The sequence below is a fragment of the Hylobates moloch genome, unplaced genomic scaffold (genome assembly GCF_009828535.3).
Source record: "Hylobates moloch isolate HMO894 unplaced genomic scaffold, HMol_V3 SCAFFOLD_2, whole genome shotgun sequence".
Taxonomy (NCBI): domain Eukaryota; kingdom Metazoa; phylum Chordata; class Mammalia; order Primates; family Hylobatidae; genus Hylobates; species Hylobates moloch.
The window spans coordinates 20,860,855-20,881,254 of record NW_026652277.1 but is presented as its reverse complement, the minus strand read 5'-3'; the positions used below and the strand labels follow the sequence as shown (position 1 = coordinate 20,881,254).

The 20,400-nt window shown below is 43.8% G+C and overlaps 2 protein-coding genes and 1 long non-coding RNA gene across 4 annotated transcripts in view; 1 reads left to right on the top strand and 2 right to left on the bottom strand.

Moving 5' to 3' along the window:
• Nucleotides 1-7,763: 7,763 nt before the first annotated feature.
• LOC116477136 (uncharacterized) lies at nt 7,764-12,076 on the bottom strand. The gene is made up of 3 exons (XR_009211254.1): nt 11,992-12,076; nt 11,133-11,289; nt 7,764-9,578 (listed from the first exon to the last, which is right to left on the bottom strand). It is a non-coding gene; the product is annotated as an uncharacterized LOC116477136 (long non-coding RNA).
• Nucleotides 12,077-18,927: 6,851 nt separating this feature from the next.
• Nucleotides 18,928-20,013, bottom strand: LOC116476365 (collagen alpha-1(I) chain-like). Its single transcript, XM_058435711.1, has 3 exons — nt 19,960-20,013; nt 19,478-19,887; nt 18,928-19,369 (listed from the first exon to the last, which is right to left on the bottom strand). The coding sequence occupies exons 1-3, from the start codon at nt 20,011-20,013 to the stop codon at nt 19,015-19,017; spliced, it is 819 nt and encodes a 272-aa protein (XP_058291694.1). The 3' UTR covers nt 18,928-19,014.
• The window catches only part of NEBL (nebulette), a 400,747-nt gene continuing 400,009 nt past the window's right edge, over nt 19,663-20,400 (top strand). The window contains exon 1 of one of the 2 annotated variants that reach the window (XM_032167465.2): nt 19,663-20,080. In XM_032167465.2, the coding sequence (XP_032023356.1) occupies nt 20,012-20,080 (69 nt within the window). In that variant the 5' untranslated portion in view covers nt 19,663-20,011. The remainder of the gene's footprint in view (nt 20,081-20,400) is intronic. The other variant, XM_032753758.2, reaches the window with a different exon arrangement.

Below are 20,400 nucleotides of genomic sequence, written 5' to 3'. Positions count from 1 at the left end.
GTGGATTTGAACACACTCTTCCCTCTGTCTGCAATGCTCTGTTCCCTCTTGACTGCCCAGCAAACTTCTTATCCCTGAACATTCAATGCGGAGTCAGTCCTGGAGATTTTCCACCTCTGCAATAAAGTGTGCCTTCGGAGTCAGTCTTTCTAGGGACTCTTATCATGTCATTGGTATTCAAGGTGTTTGTATATTTTTTTCTGCTTCATTGTTTTTAGACTGTGAGCACCTTGAAGTCAGAAATTCTATCCTCTTTTTTTTTTTTGAGGACTGTCACCTGGGCTGGAGTGCATAGGCACGATCTTGGCTCACTGTGACCTCCGCCTCCCGGGTTCAAGCGATTCTCCTGCCTCAGCGTCCCTGGTGGCTGGGATTACAGGCAAGTGCCACCACACCCAGCTAATTTTTGTATTTTTAGTAGAGACGGGGTTTCACCATGTTGGCCAGGCTGGTCTCGAACTCCTGACCTCAAGTGATCCACCCGCCTTGGCCTCCCAAAGTGCTGGGATTACAGGTGTGAGCCACCACGCCTGGCCAGAAATTGTACCCTCTTATTTTATTCCTGATGTTTATCACAATGACTGGCATTTAAAAAAAAGTCTATTGGCTGGGCATGGTGGCTCATGCCTGTAATCCCAGCATTTTGGGAGGCCAAGGCAGGCAGATCACGAGGTCAGGAGATCGAGACCATCCTGGCTGACATGGTGAAACCCCGTCTCTACTAAAATTGCAAAAAAATTAGCCAGGCGTGGTGGTGGGCACCTGTAGTCCCAGCTACTCGGGAGGCTGAGGCAGGAGAATGGTGTAAACCCAGGAGGCAGAGCTTGCAGTAAGCCGAGATTGTGCCACTGCACCCCAGCCTGGGCGATAGACAGAGACTCCATCTCAGAAAAAAAAAAAAAAAAAAAAGTCTATCAAATTAGGAGAGGGAATGAGTGAATGAATGAATGAATGAAGTGCCTAGAAATTGTATTCCCTAGGAGAGTTTATCTACTAAGAAGCAGATTTTTTGAGAACCTGGGAATGATGGATTACCCATAAGATACCCTCTACTGAGTAGGTCATTAAAGAAACAAAAACCTTGGGACCCTTTTGAGAAGAGCAATCAATAACCCTTTAATATTCCTGCTAAGCCTATGAAAGAGATATTCTAAAAACTTGGTTTTACAGATATTTGACTGTCGTTCTTTCATGCCTCCCATTGTCTCCAGGTCTTCTGCATCATTTCTAGTTTTAGAAGTTGGGGAAGCTTTTGATCATCAAATGTTTTGTGGGAAAGCATGTCATATTTACAAAGGGAGGGGCTGGGAAAATGATTCTGAAATCGATGAGATTTGGTTTTTGATAAGAGTGACTCACCATATAGAATGCCTTCAGCTAAAAGCAACAATACTGTTATAATGTACCTATTGTTAAAGCTTTGGGCGTATGGTCAAATAATTACATAATGGAATCACAGAAGCCAGTAGCAAATGCTGGTTTCACTCTTTCCTTCTGAATAGGCCTCTCCTACACAGGCCTAGCAAAGTAACAACAAAAGTTCTGATCAGTAAACTCAGGTGTTGTCCTGGCAATACCATAGGACATTCCAAAGATAAGAACTTCCATTGATAGGAAAAATTTTGACTCTGACTTCCTAACCTTGTATCCATGTACTATAAAGAAGGCTCAGCTCACCCTAATATCGAACGGTGGGTGAGAATTCAACTCCAAAGCCAGATGGTCTGGATGAAAATCCAGATTCTTTTCTTACTAGTTATGCGATCTTGGGCAAGTTACTTATACACCATGTGCCTCATTTTCCTCATCTATAAAATGGGGTTATCATAATACTAGCAGGGTTATTGTGAGGCATAGTCAATGCATGTGGAGTGCTTAGATTACTGCTGGCATATCATAAGCTCCTAGGAGTGTTCATTAAAACTATATCAGATTTAAGAGTACCTGGGGGTGAGATCCCAGGTGGGAAATTGGCAAATTGAGTAAGAACACCTGTGGATGCTCCTAAGCCCAACACAGAACATATTGTATATGAAACTGCATCCCTTTATTCTAAGTAGTTTAAGGTTCCTCCATCAATAAAAAATACTTCAGGCATTATTAGTTATAAATGGGGGAACACTTCTAAAGGAACAAATGAACATAAAGCAATGCCTAGTTCCTTTCTGGAAATGTACTATTCTCGGTCCTCAGAGAGAGGGGGAAGATGAATTATAAGAAGGTAATTTGGAAGCCCTCAGATATTACTTACCTCAAACAATAAAATATAGCTGGTTAATAAAAAGGACAAATCTATTACATAGCTTTATGTACTTGCTGGTTAAATTAGCATTTTGTTTTATTCTAGAAGCATAATAATCATTTTTCTATGTTCTACAAGGACATTTCAATATCAGGAACAGTTTGGATCTCTAGATCTTGTATTCTTAATAAATCTATTGTTAATGGTCCTTTAAATGTTTGGTATAAGCAGATTATAACACCCAAGTTGCATTAAGAGATTAATTACATTGTATAATTCACTTCTAATAATCAACAAGTAGATCATCTACTTTAAATTATCCTTGGACGATTCTGCCTTCCAAATTCTTATTAACTACTCAGAGATGTACCAGATCCAGGATCGTTTTTTGGTTGTTTTTTAATTAGAGACATGAGTCTCGCTCTCTCACCCAGGCTGGAGCGCAGTGGTTCAGTCATAGCTCAATGTAGCCTCTACCTCCTAGGCTCAAGCAATTCTCCTGCTTCAGTCTCCTGAGTAGCTGGGACTACAGGCATGCACCACCATGCCTGGATAATTAAACTTTTTTTTTTTTTGTAGACACAGGGTCTTGTTATATTGCCCAGGCTGGTCTCAAACTCCCATCCTCAAGTGATCCTCCCACCTTGGCCTCTCAAAGCATTGGGATTAAGACGTAAGCCACTAGGCCTGGCCTAATCCAGGCTCTTGTCTTGTCTTTTCAGTCAATTAATAACCAAATATTGAGTGCCTATAATGTGTCAAGTTTTGTGCTAGGGTAACAAGATGAATTATCCATGATATCCTAGCACTTGAAGAATTTATAATTTATTAGGGGAGACCGATTCCTTCTTGCCCTGAAGCAAAAAGACCACTTTAATCCAGAACACCTCAATTCTGGGATGATGTCTGAAATTCTGAAACATTTCAACAGAGTAATTGAATTGAAGCTGTTATTTTACATCAGTCAGAGATGAGATGCTGTGATGCCAGGAAGGATTCTGAGCAGGGGAGCAGAATGAGAAAAATGGACACTTTAGAAAACCTTTCCAAATTGTTGGATTAGTTTCTCAGACCTGCCTTAACAGATTACCATAAATGTGGTTGCTTAAAACAACAGAAAGCTGGTCTTCCAAGGTTCTGGAGGGGAGAAGTCTGAAATCGAGGTGTCTGGAGACTCTGAGGAGAACCCATTCTTTGCTTTTTCCAGCTTCTGGTGGCTGTCAGAATTCCTTGGCTTGTGGTTGCATCACTCCAGTCTCTACCTGGGTGGTCACATTGCCTCCTCCTCTGTGTCTTCTCCTTTTCTGCCTGTCTCAAATCTCCTTTTGCCTTTCTCTTATGAGGACCCTTGCCATTTGATTTACGGCCCACTCAGATAATAAAGGACGATCTCTTCACCCCAAGATACTTAATTAAGTCTGCAGAGACCCTTTTTATGAGTAAGTTACCATTCCATAAATGTTGGGGATCGGGACATGGATATACCTTTTTGGGGGCCACCATTCAATCTACTATGGTTATTTACAGTATGTATATTTCCAATATTTTTATTTAAAAAATCTTCAGAAAAATCTTACATATAATGTAGGTGCCAAAGTTATGCCCCCTAAAACAATAGTAATTTTCATCCACTCTATTTCTTCATTTATGTGGATAATTAAGAATTCACAGCCGGGTGTGGTAGCTCATGCCTGTAATCCCAGCACTTTGGGAGGCTGAGGCTGGTGGATCACCTGAGGTCAGGAGTTTGAGACCAGCCTGGCCAACATGGTGAAACCCCGTCTCTACTAAAAATACAAAAATTAGCCAGATGTGGTGGTGCATGCCTGTACCTGGGAGGCTGAGGCAGGAAAATCGCTGGAACCCGGGAGGCGGAGGTTGCAGTGAGCCGGGATTGTGCAATTGCACTCCAGCCTGGGTGAAAACAGCGAGACTCTATCTCAAAAAAAAAAAAAAAAAAGATTTTACTATATAACCAATTGCATGTTTAAGTTTCATTTTTGCATTTTCACATTTTGCAACTATTATACTTAGGCATTTTGCTATTATAACACATGTTAAACTTTCAGAAGAAATAAATTAGACTTATAATTAGTATAGGAAATATAAATTCCCAAACTGTGACAAGTCTAGCTAGAAATGACAACTGTTTTTATATCACACTTGTGAAAATGATGCTGAGGTACTTGGATTTTCTTAGTGTTCCAGATCTCATATGAGCTGTCTGGTCACGGAGAACTAGAACACAAGCCATAAAAAGTGTTACACGACAACTTGTGACTTCTGATTGGGCACATAGGGAGCTTGAAAGTTGCTACTCCCATCCACACAAGAAGAAAGCTGAATAATTTTAAATCAGCAAATCTTCTTAGATCCATGAGAGAATTAAGGTCACAGGGCAAACCACTGACCCCAAAATTAGAGAGACAGAAATGTAGGTAAAGAGAGTAACAATATACTGGAGCAGAAGCCCATAAACAGAAACCTTCTTGAGAACTGGTATTGGGGTAGGAAAACTTTAACTGTAATTGATGAAGGCTCGGTGAGGACAAGCCCAAGAGATAAACACTCCAGACGGGCCTAGTTTTACAGCGGCCCCGCACTTCGCGAGTTTTACTTCCAGGAGCCCTACCAGTCTCTCACAATGAAGATGGGAGAAAAATCCCGTCATACTTCTGGCAGGCAGAGGAGAAAAAGGAACCATTTTGAAATAAGCGGAGCATTCTGTTTTTCTTAACAAGGTGTGGCCAGGTGCTGTGGCTCACATCTGTAATCCCAGCACTTTGGGAGGCTGAGGTGCGAGGATTGATTGAGCTCAGGAGTTCGAGACTAGCCTGGGCAGCATGGTGAAATCCCCTCTCTACAAAAAATACAAACATTAGCAGGGCATGGTGGTGCACACCTGTAGTCCCAGCTACTCAGGAGGCTGAGGTGGGAGAATCGCTTGAGCCTGGAAGGTTGAGGCTACAGTGAGCTGTGATTCCGGCCTGGGTGACAGATCTGATCTTAATAATAACAATAACATAATAATAATAATAATAATAAATTTAAAAAGCCAAGATTTACCCTCAAAAGAAATTATTTTGCCAGATCCTAGCTGATTGGGTTCGACAAAGCGTCATCCCCGTGGGGGAAGGAGAAATACCCAATTTCAGGCTTCCCCAACAAGACTTCTCTTCCTGTCTAACTTAGGAGAGTGTATTAGTCCATTCTCATGCTGTTATGAAGAAATATCTGAGACTGGGCAATTTATAAAGGAAAGAGATTTAATTGACTCATAGTTCTGCACGGCTGGGGAGGCCTCAGGAAACTTACAATCATGGTGGAAGGCACCTCTTCACAGGGCACTTTGGTAAACATCCTTTCAGACCTCTTAATGTGCACACGCATGCATGTGTGTATGTATGTATGTGTATATACATATGTATGTACTTGGATCGACGTAAAAGAGGAAGAGTGTTAGGAATAAAGGTAAAATAAAAATTATTACATATACATAGGTATACACACACACACACACACACACACACACACACAGAGTTGGCCCTCTATATCTGTGGGTTCTGCATCTGTAGATTCAACCAACCAAAGATGAAAAATATTCAGAAAAGAAGCACATTCCTACTGAACATGTACAGGCTTTTTTTCCCCTTATCATTATTCTCCAATCAATACAGCATAACAACTATTTACATGGCTTTTACGTTGTATTGCCTATATGTTGTCTAGAGATGATTTAAAGCAGGAGTGTCCAATCTTTTGACTTCCCTGGGCCACATTGGAAGAAGAAGAATTGTCTTGGGCCTCACATGAAATACACTAATGCTAACGATAGCTGATGAGCTAAAAAAAAAAAAAGTCGCAAACAATTCTCATAATGTTTTAAGAAAGTTTATGAATTTGTGTTGGGCCACATTCTAAGCCATCTTGGGCTGCATGTGACATGTAGGGCATGGGTTGGACAAGCTTGATTTAAAGAATACAGGAGGATGTGTGTAGGTTATATGCAAATACTACACCATTTTATATCAGGGACTGGAGCATCTCAGATTTTGGTATCTGCAGGGAGTCCTGGAACAAATCCCTCATGGATACCAAAGGCAACTGTATACACACATATACACCCTCATAGCCTAGTCCCCTCCCTAGGGTCACACTTCTGAATACCATTATTTTAGGGGTTAGGACTTCAACACATATATTTAATGTTGGGGGGGAATGTGTGTGTGTGTGTGTCTGTAAATATAAAACATTTTTAAAAGGGGATGGTTATGTGTATTCTATATGATTTCACATTTAATCCATCTCTAACAGCTTTCTATGCATAAAAACACATTTTTTAAAGTTTTAAGTGTGCCTTAGTATCACCTGAAGTCTTAAAATTTAAAAGTCACTTTTGGCTTTGATGTTTTATGAAGTGATGGGAAATTAGAGAGGTACAAATGGAAATGAAACCAAACAATCTTCTCATTGGGAATGGAAGCCCTGATAGCACACATCTCTGATGACTTTAGTGAGCTTCTCTGGAATTCAAGCAGCAGGAATGGAACTGAAATCCCCGTTCTCAGCCAAAATAGTCTACTAAAGTTAGACATGAGGATTTCCCAAATAGCAAAATCGATTGCACAAACTACAAGAATTTTATGAAGGCAATGCATATGCCACAGGGTCTGAGGAAAAGCGGGCAGAAAGAGGTAGGGCACAGTGGGTCACGCCTGTAATCCCAACACTTTGGGAGGCCAAGGCGGTGCAGATCACCTGAGGTCAGGAGTTCGAGACCAGCCTGGCCAACATGGCAAAACCCCATCTCTACTAAAAATACAAAAATTAGCCGGGTGTGGTGGTGCATGCCTGTAATCCCAGCTACTCAGGAGGCTGAGGCAGGAGAATCACTTGAACTTGGGAGGTGGAGGGTTGTAGTGAGCTGAGATCATGCCACTGCACTCCAACCTGGGCGACAGAGCTAGACTCTATGTCAAAAAAAAAAAAAGGAAAGAAAATGGAACAGAAAGAGTAGTCGAAATTCTGTGTGCTTAGCTTGGTGGTGACCTCTCTCCATACAGAGGTGAGTTTTGAGAAGCCACATCCTCCTCTACTTCCTGACCCCCAGGAGTTCCAGAAATGGAAAAGACCTGGATTATTTCCCATCCACCTTTGCCCAGCATGTCTCTGCAGTCTCTGGGAACGGTGACCTTTTCATGCCCTTTCACTCTTGTAAGGAGCCAGAACAAGGACTGTGGCTTGGGTGTTACTAGCTGGCTACATTCCTTAAAATGTGAACAAAACAAAACAGAAGCCACACCCTAAAATTTGTCCTGAGGACTGGTCATTACTTTCTCTTGGTTCCTTTTTTCTCTAATGGAGCAAGAGACATACCATTATGAGAAGGGCCACCATCTTTAATGGTTGTTGAATCAGATGGAGCCTGGTCAAGGGAGACATGGGGCCAGGATGGGAGAAGGTTAGATAGCAATCTTCAAAACAAAGCCCTCATGCTTTACAGAAGAGTTGACTTGTTAAAATAATGTTTATTGTAGAAAATTTGGAAAACACAGGAAAATACAAATGAACTGTATGTAATCCCACCTCTGTTAACAGTCTCGGGTACACCAGGCCAATGTTTTCTATACACATTCACTTATATAAAATTAACAAAAAATGATATCATCACTAACAAATGTTTTTATAACCTTTTTTGCTTAACAAAATATCAGAAACATCTTCTTATGTCATAAAATTCTATTTAACATTATGTTTTACCTTTTCACTTTAATTTTTAAGAGGCACTCTGTTCCAACATGACATCTCTGTTTTGTTTTATTTGAGCTTTGATACCTATTTTTATTGGATGAAGTTCCCCTAGCAGCAGCAGCAGCAGCAGCAGCAGGGGCTCAGGTTTCCTTTTCATATAATGAAGGCTCTTTTCTCCATCCATCTCCATGAAGCCAGGTTCATTCATTTCACTTAATTAATATTACTCATGCTGAAGGACACTTGGTTGTTCTGATGTCTACTGCTGATGAGCACATTGTGTACCGTGCACATTTGTACAACATTGGTAGAAGAGCAGGCTCCATGCTTGTTTGATGAGTCATTATCCTGAAGGCAAAACCACCTTCCAGATCTTTCAGTGAAATCTCAGCCCCTTTACTGAGCAATCAGCAGTGGGTTAGCACGGATTACTTCTGTTGTTGATTGCCACAGGACATTTTTGTTGCATTATCTGAGACAAGAAAACACCTTTGGACAAGCTTGCACCCATATTTCACTAGAAAATTCTCAGAGAAATAGGAAAACAAAAGTAATAGTCACTGGGACTACTAGCTTAGTTTTCATTTGGGCCAGGCTTCCCTTTTTCACTCATTAAAAACTTGGCCTGTGTATTAGTCTGTTTTCACACCACTGATAAAGACATACCTAAGACTGGGAAATTTCCAAAAGAAAGAGGTTTAATGGACTTCACAGTTCCACGTGGCAGGGGAGGCCTCACAATCATGGTGGAAGGTGGAAGGTGAAAGGCAGGTCTCACATAGCGGCAGAAAAGAGAAGAGAGCTTGTGCAGAGAAACTGCCCTTTATAAAACCATCAGATCTCGTGAGACTTATTCACTATCACGAGAATAGCATGGGAAAGACCCTCCCCCATGATTCAATTACCTTTCACTGGGTCCTTCCCACAACACATGGGAATTGTGGGAGCTATGATTCAAGATGAGATTTGGGTGGCAACACAGCCAAACCAGATCACCCTGCAACTATTTCCTCCTTATGTCTGGCCTGAAAGTGGGGCCTCATTCCCAGGAGCTTAAGCCATTCGCACTGAGCTTAAATGCAGAGTGAGTAGTTGACCATAAGTAGACTAAGCAACTGAATTAATTTGTTAATATAAAACAAAACATTCTACTTTTGTAAGTGATGTGGATGGCATTTGTCTTTGAGACTGCCCTGCTGATTTTTTCTAGACTCTTGGTTTTCGTGAAGTTCACTTCTGGGCTCAGAAAACCCTGCAGCCTCCCTGAATTCAAGAGGCACTTTCCTCGTTTTCTCTTCTGTTTGCCCTGTTAAGTTTGCTGAGAGGTCCCTGCATCTGTGCTCTTTCTGGTGGTGTCCAGACGCCCTCTTGTCCTGTGGTTGCGGCTCTCCTCTCTTCCAACCCTGTCTATTTGTCCTCACGCCTTTCTTTCCTTCCATTCTTCACTTTATTTCTTCCTTCTCCATCTTCCTCCCTCTCTGCCCTCTTCTTGTCTCTCTCTCTGCCCTCTTCTTGTCTCTCTCTCCTAATGACTCATTCATTCATCTCTGCTATTTCTCTCTCGTTCATGCTGCCGGGCCAAGATCTGGGAACAGAGAGGCAGGTGAATGTATCAGCGGTTTTCATGTCAGCAGAATGTGGTGGTGTCCCTGCTTGCGGGGGGGCCCTAGTGTAATTACTCCTGCCTGGAACCCTTCAGAGTAAGCAAATGCGAATCCTGCCCAGTTCTTTGACCCTGGCCCTGTTCATGCCACCTGCTTTCTGTCTTAGGGTGAATGAATATTGTGCTGTCCAGTGGGCCATCAGTGGCTCTGAGGCATTTGAATGTGGCTAGTCCAAATTGAGAGGCGCTATAAATGTCAAGTGAGTACTGCATTTTTAAGTATTAGTATGAGAAAACCAATGTAAATGATCTCATTAACTTTTGAAATACTGATCACGTATTGAAATAATATTTTGGATACATTGGGTTAAATAAAATATATTGCTAAAATATCATCACTTGTTTCTTATTACTTTTTAAAATATAGCTACCAAAAAATTTAAAATTACACATGTGGCTCACATTTGCGGCTCTCATTATATTTCTGTTGGACAACACATGTGTGGATCTTTGGTCTGTGGCTCAGAACTTGCAGTTTTCTAGTTGCTAAGTCTCAGAGCTTTCTTCTGAGGACATTATGACTTTCTTGTTTTTATTTACTTTTATTTATTGGAAATTGGAATATTTGTCTTAAAGACAAGAATATATGCACTTCTACTAATTTACCTTAAAATTATATATTTTTTCTTTTTAGAGATAAGGTCTGTTTCTATTGTCCAGGCTGGAGTGCAGTGGCACGATAACATCTCATTGCAGCCTAGAACTCCTGGACTCAAATGATCCTCCATCCATAGCCTCCTGAGTAGCTGGGACTACAGGCACACACCACCACACCTAGTTAGTTATTATTATTTTTTTGGTAGAGACAGGACCTTTCTTTGTTACCCACGCTGGTCTCAAATTCCTGGCCTCCTTTGATCCTCTGGCCTCGGCTTTCTAAAGTGCTGGGATTACAGGTGTGAGCCACCGTGCCCAGCCCTAAAATGAATTTTTAAAAGAAAAAAAAAAAGCCAGCAGCCATACCCTGTCCATGGTTAAATTTTGTTTATAATGATATCCAGATTTTTTAAAATGAGCCTTGGCCCTTCCTCCATTTTTGTTCTTGAGTTTCCCTTAATATTCTGGATAGGTTAGGCCATCAGATGCCTCTGCTGATGGGCGGGTCCCTGTGCCCCATGTGGTCCTGTCCAGTCCACCTCCTCACTTCCTCCAGAACTGCTTAGGCATGGCTGCAGGACAACCCAGACATAGATTCATGACCCAGAGATGTGCAAAAGTGAGCTGGGCCAATCAGCGTGTTTTTCTTTGGAATCCTTACTGGAAATAGGAAAGAATAAGGCTGTTGTTTGTGGGAGGTGAAGATGAAAAGATGCCAAGAGAAGCAGGAGGGCCCACGTGTGGTCACGGCCAGCCAACATTATAGGGAAGAAATTGTGGGAAAGTATGCTCTGTGGGCAAGGAAACCTGTGCATGAAGAAGCAGGTATGATTGGCAGATGAGGGTGAAAAGCAGCACGTGGTGTCGCGAGAAGCTCACCCGGGAAGGTTAGAGATGTTACGCTAATGCAGGTCGCTCAGCTGAAGACTCTTGAATTGATTCTATTACAGAGGGGGTTGCTTTTTTTCTCTGGTGGCCCAGCTTTACAAAGATTTCTTCCTTTTTGAATCTGGGTTGTTCAGTTTTTCCTGGGTTCCTGCATATGGGGAAGATGATCATGAGTCTCCCTCTTACCGACAGTATATGACAGCTCTCTGTTTTTTTAACCAGTTTACAGAAAACACTACCTTCACTTTGGTTTTTTTTTTTTTTCGTCTCTAACTATAACTGTTTATTTTTTCTTATTATTTTATTTTAGGCTCTGGGATACATGCACAGAACGTGGCTACATTCACTTTGGATAATTTTTTTTTTTTTTGAGACAGAGTTTCACTCTTGTTGCCGAGGTTGGAGTGCAATGGCCTATCTTGGCTTACCACAACCTCTCCCTCCCGGGTTCAAGCGATTCTCCTGCCTAGGCATCCCGAGTAGCTGGGATTACAGGCGTGCGCCACCATGCCCAGCTAATTTTGTATTTTTAGTAGAGATGGGGTTTCTCCATGTTGGTCAGGCTGGTCTCAAACTCCTGACCTCAAGTGAGCCACCTACCTTGGCCTCCCGAAGTGCTGGGATTACAGGTGTGAACCACTGTGCCTGGCTTATTTATTTTTTTGAGATAGAGTCTCATTCTGTTGCCCAGGCTGGAGTGCAGTGGCGCTATCTCGACTGACTGCAACCTCTGACTCCCGGGTTCAAGCGATTCTCCTGCTTCAGCCTCCCGAATAGCATGCACCTCCGAATAGGCGCATGCCACTATTCCCCGCTAAATTTTGTAGTGTTAGTAGAGACAGGGTTTCACCTGTTGGCTAGGCTGGTCTCGAACTCCTGACCTCAGGCAATCCGCTCGTCTCGGCCTCCCAAAGCGCTGGGATTATAGGTGTGAGCCACTGCACCCAGCCTCTGTATTTTTTTGTGTGAAAGCAAGTTTATTAAGAAAGTAACGGATAAAAGAATGGCTGCTCCATAGGCAGAGCAGTCTTAATCTAGTTCTTAATTGACTGTAAGCCATGCTGAGGTACAGTATGAGTCAGCTCAGGGAACCATAACAAGATACCATAAACTGGGTGGCTTAAACAACAGAAATTTATTTTCTTACAGTTCTGGAGGCTGGAAGTCTGCGATCAGGGTGTCAGCATGGTTCTGGTGAGATGAGATGATTCTATTCCTGGCTGGCAAATGGCCATCTTCTTGCTGTGTCCTCACATGGGGAGGGAGAGCGAGAGTAATTATCATCATGCTTGTCACCTTCCATCTGATTTATATTAAAATATATCAAGGCATCTGATTTTATCTTTTATTGTAGTCATTGAATGATTAAATAAATATTTGCTAAGAACTGTGTTCTGTGGTTTACATGAGTTTTTTTTGTTGTTGTTGTTGTTGTTTTTTTGAGTTGGAGTCTTGCTTTGTCACCTGGGCTGGGGTGCGGTGGCACGACCTCGGCTAACTGCAGTCTCCGCCTCCTGGGTTCAAGTGATTCTCCTGCCTCAGCCTCCCGAGTAGCTGAGATTACAGGCGTGTGCCACCATGCCTGGCTAATTTTTTGTATTTTTAGTAGAGATGGGGTTTTGCCATGTTGGTCAGGTTTGTCTTGAACTTCTGACCTCAAATGATCTGCCTGCCTCGGCCTCCCAAAATGCTGGGATTACAGGTATAAGCCACTGTGACTGGCCTACATGAATTAATTTTTATTTTAAAAAAATACAGTGCCGAAGTCCCAGGCCTGCAGGTAACGATTTTCTAATCTACCACATTTCTACATCCTGTCTAGGAGAGTAAAATCCTACCTCCTTTCTTGCCTGGTATGATGATAAGATCTCAGAGAGTCTTATCATTACAAAACCAACCAGGGAAGACATGATAAATTGCTTAGCTAAGGCAGTGGCAGTGGGTCTGGGTATGGGGATGATTCAAAAGCTTTTTTTGGAGATAAAATTGGCAGAATTAGATAGCTGGACAAGGTGGCTTAGGGAGAGAGGAAGGAGTTGGTGTTGATTTTTAGGGTTCTGGATCAGAAGATGAGGATGCTACTAATGGAGTTGCTCTATAGAGAAGGAGGGGAAATTTGGAAAGAAATATGTTGACTTTGCAAACTACCTAGAATGCTTGTGTCTACCTGTGCAAAATTAAATGGAGAAGTGAGGCAATTATCTGAAGACTGCAAGTAAAATAAGTCCTTTTATTTCGATGGGGCGGGGAGAGAGAATGACACTTGTTGAACTTTTACCCACTTTGTTTTAAGGTAAGGTCTCTTTCACAGAGACAACACCGAGAAGGAATCATACCGTCTCCCCGTCCAACTGATTGTTTTAGAAGTCCCAGAACGTCATTATTTCCCTAAAGAGAGATCAGAATTCACACAGAGAGGGTGTATTAGTTTCCTTTTGCTCCTGTGACAGCACAATTAATTGGCTAAAATCACACATTTAGTATCTCACAGTTCTGAGGGGCACATTCCTTCAGGAGGCTTGGGGAGATAATCTGTTTCCTTGCCTTTTCTTTTTTCTTTTTTTTTTCTGAGACAGACTCACTCTGTCACCCAGTCTGAAGTGCAGTGGCATGATCTCAGCTCACTGCAACCTCCATCTCCCAGGTTCAGGTAATTCTCCTTCTTCAGCTTCCTAGGTAGCTAGGATTACGGGTGCATACCACCACACCCAGCTGATTTTTGTATTTTTAGTAAAGATGGGGTTTCATCATGTTGGCCAGGCTTGTCTCAACTCCTGACCTTAAGTGATCTGCCTTCCTTGGCCTCCCAAAGTGCTGCAATTACAGGTGTGAGCCACCCCTCCCAGCCTCCTTGCCATTTCTAGTTTCTAGATGCTACCCACATTCCTTGTCTTGTGGCCCCTTCCCCTTCCTCCATCTTCAAGGCCAGCAGTGTAGCATCTTCAAATCTCTCTGTCTGATCTCTGCTTTTTTTTTTTGTCACATCTCTTTCCCTGACTCTGATTTTCTTGCCTCCCTCTTAGTGTTATAGGACCAACAGATACAAATGCCTCACTGCACAGTAATGGTCCAATACACTGAAACAGTAGGGTTTGCAGCAGAGAAACTTTAATGATCGTAGTGCACCGAGTGAGGAGATGGGAGGAGATCCTCATATTTATCTCCTCAAAGAGTTTTGGGCTGGGGCTCTTAAGGGGATGACGGAGGGTGAGGGGTGGAGGGTGGGGGTCATTGATTGGTTGGGGTAAGGGGGATGAAATGATCGGGACATGGACACTGTGTTCTTTAGTGAGTCAGCCTCTTGTGGGGCCCTTCAGAGCAGCTGGCCTCACTGGCATGCAGGACCTGAAAGAATATCTCAAAGGGAAAACTGATGTCGGATAATGTCCAGGTTGTTATCTATGGAGCAGTTAAGGGGAACTATAATCTCGTAACAAGGTCAGTGTGATTCTGAAGCAATAGGCCCCAAATAACGATGAGGCAGCAGGTCAGAGCGCAGGCTGACCCTGTGATTAAGGCTGCATGAGCTATACGCTTGGTTTATTTTTGTTTCTCCCCCTCCCTTCTTCCGTGATTAATTTTATAAAGTTTATAGGGACAGTTTCATTAGGAGGCCCCTTGTGATTACACTGGATCCTCCTGGATAATCTGGGATAATCTCTGCTTCTCAACATTCTTAACTTAATCACATCTGCAAAGTCCCTTTTCCTGTGTAAAGCAATATATTCACCAGGTCTGGGCACCAAATTGTGGACATTTTGGAGAGTGGATTATTTTGCCTGCCATAAAGGGTCTGTCTTGTCCTTTATCCCGTGAGACTCAGTCCCAGAAGAGACAAAACAAGGGTTGCTTGTCCTCCTACCTTTCTTTTTTCCTCTTTCCAAGTCTTGAAAGGTTTTGGCTCACACTTGCAATTACGAGTTGATATCTACAGATGCTTTTGATAAATTGGAAGTTTGGGACTTATTTTGATGTGTCATCTACCAAGAAATGTTTCATCATTATTTGAAGTTTGTCACTGTGCTGTGCTATGTTGGGGCATTGAAGTGATGTAATTAAATTTTCAGCATGTATTCCAAAGCAGAATAATCCCCCAAACAGGAAAAATAGTAAACACCCAAACCCTTCACTTTAGGCCGTCTTATATTTTCTGCGGGAGAGGAAATCTGGTAGCTCCAGCTCCTGGTGAGATGTGTAGTAGTGATGACTTCTTCCAGCTAGCTTTTCCTGACTTCCTGGTGTGAATTAGAAATTTCTCCTCTGTTCTTCCATGGTATCTAGAGTTTTATTTTAGAGCATTTATTATATTGTATTATAATTCTTTGCTTCCTTATCAGTCCCACTAGATTTAGTATAAGCAGAGATCATGTCTTATTCCCCAGTGCATTTCCTGGTGCCTAACATCCTGCCTACCAATAATTATATGTTGAATGGATGAAGGAAGTTAATTGTTTCTATAATAGCTTCTGAATCTTGAATTTACCCTAATGTTTATATTTTACATTTCTCATTGACTTGCAGAAATACTATAATGGCAAATGAGATAATTTTTCTACAGTGCTTAAGATCTTTGGAGAAATGCTTCATTAGGTTAAAGCTCATATGCGGATATCAAATGAAACTGTGAGCTAAAATTGACCGTTTTCCTTTCGTTTTGCCACCAAAGTTGTTGGTTGGGAAAACTTTCCTCCATGGTGAATTTGAGTCAGCTAGGAACAACATACACAATTTTGTACAACACCTGACAAATGCAAAACATGCAGTTGAGCTGTATAAAATGAGAAGATGAAATAATTAATAATAAGAGCTCTATACTTTATTGGCCACTACACTTCTAACAGCCCACATTTTAGAAAAGTAAAGACTGTAGGCCGGGTGCGGTGGCTCACGCCTGTAATCCCAGCACTTTGAGAGGCCAAGACGGGCGGATCATGAGGTCAGCAGATTGAGACCATCCTGGCTAACATGGTGATACCCCGCCTCTACTAAAAATACAAAAAATTACCTGGGCGTGGTGGCGGGCACCTGTATTGTCCCAGCTACTCGGGAGGCTGAGGCAGGAGAATGATGTGAACCCGGGAGGCAGAGCTTGCTTGCAGTGAGCCGAGATGGTGCCACTGTACTCCAGCCTGGGTGACAGAGTGAGACTCCATCTAAAAAAAAAAAAAAAAAAAGGAAAAGTAAAGACTGTATACTGAATCTTTTATGTAAATTCATTAGTTTCTTGCTGTTGATGAAGTGGAAAACATTTCTCTTGAAGTCTCATCATTGACATACTAGTGAGCTTTTGCTGCAGTAACAAACAATCCCCCAAATCTTAGTGACTTATAACAACAATTATTTCTTACTCCCCTCATGTGAGGGCTGTGGGCTTGCTGTGGCTCTGTTGGGCATGGTTCAGCCCGTCTCATTCTTGAACAAAAGTCAAAGAAACAGTCATCCCCCTGCGGTATGATCTTTTCAAGGCCAAGGGCCAAAGCCCAAAAAGGTGGGAGAACAGGGGCAAACTATGCAAGCACATTTTAAGCTTCTGCTCAGATACGACATATGTCATGTCCACTCACATTCCGTTGGCCAAAGGAAGTCACATGGCCAAGCTCAGTGGGGAAAGGCACACTGCCTATAGGAAGTGTGCCAGAATAGAAGGAAAAAGAAATTGTGAACAAGTCATACCATCCATCACACTCTGCATCCAAACTGATATTAGTCAAAGCCATTTTTTGGCCTTTTGTGATGTTAGTTATGCTTTAAAACTTTTATTTGGAGTTCAATCTATGTAGCCTGAATAATAAAGTTGATTATAATTGATTTTGCATAAATAGGGCTCTCATAAATAGGAGGAAAAAGTAAGCAGATTTGGGGATTTTAGCTAAAAAAAAATTCAACTTTATAAATATAGAAGTGTTTTTAGGATAATGATGAAGGTCAGTTGTTTTTTATATCTGTGGGTGTCGCTGTCAGCAGAAAAGGATTGAAATTAAAGTAGAGATACTGGGGTAGAGTTAACATAAGGAACAATTTCTTAACCAGTCAAGTGAAAAAGACATGGAAGGGCAAAAGTTCTCCCTAGTAGACAATTCAATCATTTATCTGCTTGAAGAGGGAAGACTGGCTAGAGGACAGGTTTCTGCCAATTCTTTGTTTATAGCACTTTGAATTTGGAAATAAAGAAGTCCTTTTAAGACAGATTGTATTAGAATTATTCTTGCATCAGTGAAATGGCATTAAGAAACTTAGAAGCTGGTTTGATGTAGAAAATGAGAGAAAATGAGACAAAAATGTAACTCTGAGCATGTATGGCTTCTTCAGAGAATAAAATACCACGTGAATATGGTTTTAATGTATTTGTTCATTTCACTCATACTGTATGTCAGGCACTGTGATCATTGCTGGTTTGGTAAGAAATTATAAAATGTATCTGGGTGTGGTGCCTCATGCCTGTAATCCTAGCACTTTGGGAGGCTGAGGTGGGAGGATGGCTTGAGCCCAGGAGTTTGAGACCAGCATGGGCAACACCGCAAGATCCCATCTCTACAAAAAATACAAAAATTAGCAGGGCATAGTGGTGTATGCCTGTGGTCCCAGATACTCAGGAGACTGAGATGGGAGGATCACCTGAGCCTGGGAGGTCGAGGCTGCAGTGAGTCATGATTGTGCCAGAGCACTCCAGCCTGGGTGACAGAGTTAGACCCTGTCTCAGAAAAAAAAAAAAAGATTAAACATAACTTAAAGTTAAAAGGTCAGATGTAATCAGCTATAATGTCACATATCACCAGCATTCTTGCTCTGAATTTTGTGCTTACAATTTGAAAAAGAGAATAAGATATTCAAACTATATTTCATGATCTACAGTTATGAAAATGTAAATGTTTTAAAAAAAACTACTGCCTTTCAGGCAATCACATACATTTTTTTCCCCGCCTCATACATTTCTAATGAGCTCTGAAATATTTTTAAAAGACAACTGATCCTCTCTGACAGCAAATTCTCATTTTATTTGGTTTTGAGCTGGACTTGTGAACATGGCAGTGAGTGAGTGGCTCAGGGGCTGTTGCATTTGGTGAATACTTTTAAAGAAGTTACGTCTTCTGGAAAGTCAAACAGTACAGCATTATTATGAATATGTCCATCAGTGCAGCTGTTTAAGAGGCCCAGAAACCAGTGGTTTTCTTTTGTCACGAAAAGCTGCAGCCATGATATTTTTTTTTGAAATGACAGAAATATTTGTTAGAGCAGTGGCAGTTGGTATGTGGCATTATTGAGTCTTAATCTGTGCGCTAGCAACGGAATGTGTTCGCTTCTTTGTTATAACCAATTTATAATAATCCTAGCTGACTCTTCCGTGGAGCTTCCCTTGAGCCAGCCTGATTGAAGCAGTTCAGAACTGCTGACTCATTTAATCCTCACAGCAGGAGAGTAGAAGCTGTTCGGTAGCTGCGTCCTTATTCCCATTTTGTAGATTAAAGAATTGAGGCATAGAGCGACTAAGAATTTGCACAAGGTCCCATCATTAGATGGCGGGGTCAGGCTTTGAACCCAGGCTGTGTTCTATTCATTTTGCTGCCTCTCATCAAGTGAGTCCAATAACCTGACATCTTATTAAAAGGAAGAAGCAATTCCTGTTCCCTTTGGTTTCATCCTACCCTGAGCTTTCTACTTGATTTTCTGGCTCTTCTGGTTTGGACTACGAGTTTGTAATTGTTTTCCTTAATGCAGACGAAGAACTTTTCCCAGATCTTTGCGGTGCTGAATTGCAAAACAATATAATGTATACATCCACGCACACTTAAAACAAAACGAGCCATGGTCATTTATTAATCAAGAGAGGCTTGACTCGGGCCTAAAATGACCAGTCGCTCTGCAAGGACAGGTATTAAAAAGCGCGGGGTCTGGGAGCCGGTGAGAGAAGGCTCTTTCTCATCCAGGATCCGAGGACTTCCCGCGGACACGCGGGAGAAGCGTCCTCTGGGAAGAGGACCGTGGGAGAGGGCGCGGTGCAACCCTCGGCCCCTCTGGGACGCAGGTCTCCGGGTTCCCCGCGGATCTCCCGGCCCTTGGGCCTGGGTGCGTCGCTGCGCGCAGCAGAGACGGCCTCCGCCCTGGGAGTGGGTGCCGCTGTCCCTAGTTTCACTGGCTGGAGGAGGAGGGAGGGGGCACCCTGGTCCCGCACTCCCCGCGACCTTTGGGTGCCAGGGACGTCAGTCAGCCTGGGATGAGGGTGCCCCCGGCTGGGGAAGAGAAGAGGGAGGGAAGGGAGTACGCGGGTTTGAGCACTCTCCCCACCGGTGTTTGTTACCTCCCCCGCCTGGATCCCTCCCTCCCCAGCCGCCGCCCACCTGGGCTCCCCGGCCTGCAGCGGCAGTGGCGCGAGGCTCACTCCCCAGGCCGCAAAGTCGCACCCACGGCGGTCTGCGGAGTTTTCCGGGTCTCTGTCCGCCCCCTCCCCCGCTGCACCCTCCCTCCCAGGGTGCCCGACGTGCACGTTCCCTGCCACTTCGGTCCGGGCGCGCCGGTGGGTTTGGCCTGCGCGGCGGCGGCGAGGCGGGGGAGCGAGTGAGCGCGAGGGGCGGGCGCGAGTGACTGTGTGAGTCACCCGTACCTGGAGTGCGAGCGACGCAGAGCCAGCGGCGCGGAGCCGGAGCCGGAGCCGAGCCCCAGCGCCTGCGAGCCCGAGAGAGCGGCCGGCCCCAGGCGCCAGGCCTGGTCGCCCTCCCCGTGCACTCACCCGGGGCCCGGCGCCGACTCCCTACCCGGAGCCCGCCGCCCGCAGCCCTCCCGCCTGCCAGGAGGCGGTGCGGGGCTCGCCGGGGGATGTCACAGCGGCTCCTGGGAGCCAGCAGCCGCCGCCGCCGCCCCCGGGAACCGCGATCATGAACCCCCAGTGCGCCCGTTGCGGAAAAGTCGTGTATCCCACCGAGAAAGTCAACTGCCTGGATAAGGTGAGCGAGGGGGCGCCGGGCCAGCCTGGACCTGCCGGGCGAGGGGCTGCACCTGCTTCGAGAAGTTTTGGCACCTGGGATGGAAAGCAATGAGTGGGTCGGTGCGTGTGCGTGTGCCTTGGCACGGGGGGAGGGCGCGCGAATGAAGACGCCCGCGGGAGTGTCAGAGACCACGCTTGGCGATTGTGATGTTGGAACCGGGAAGGGCTTTTGTCGCGGTGCGGGGCTGTGCGACATCGGCCGAGCCGCTGCGGAGGGCGCACGGCGGTGCGCGTCCCCGGACCCCGGAGGGACCAGGCTGGGCACTCAGGGGGGCACTT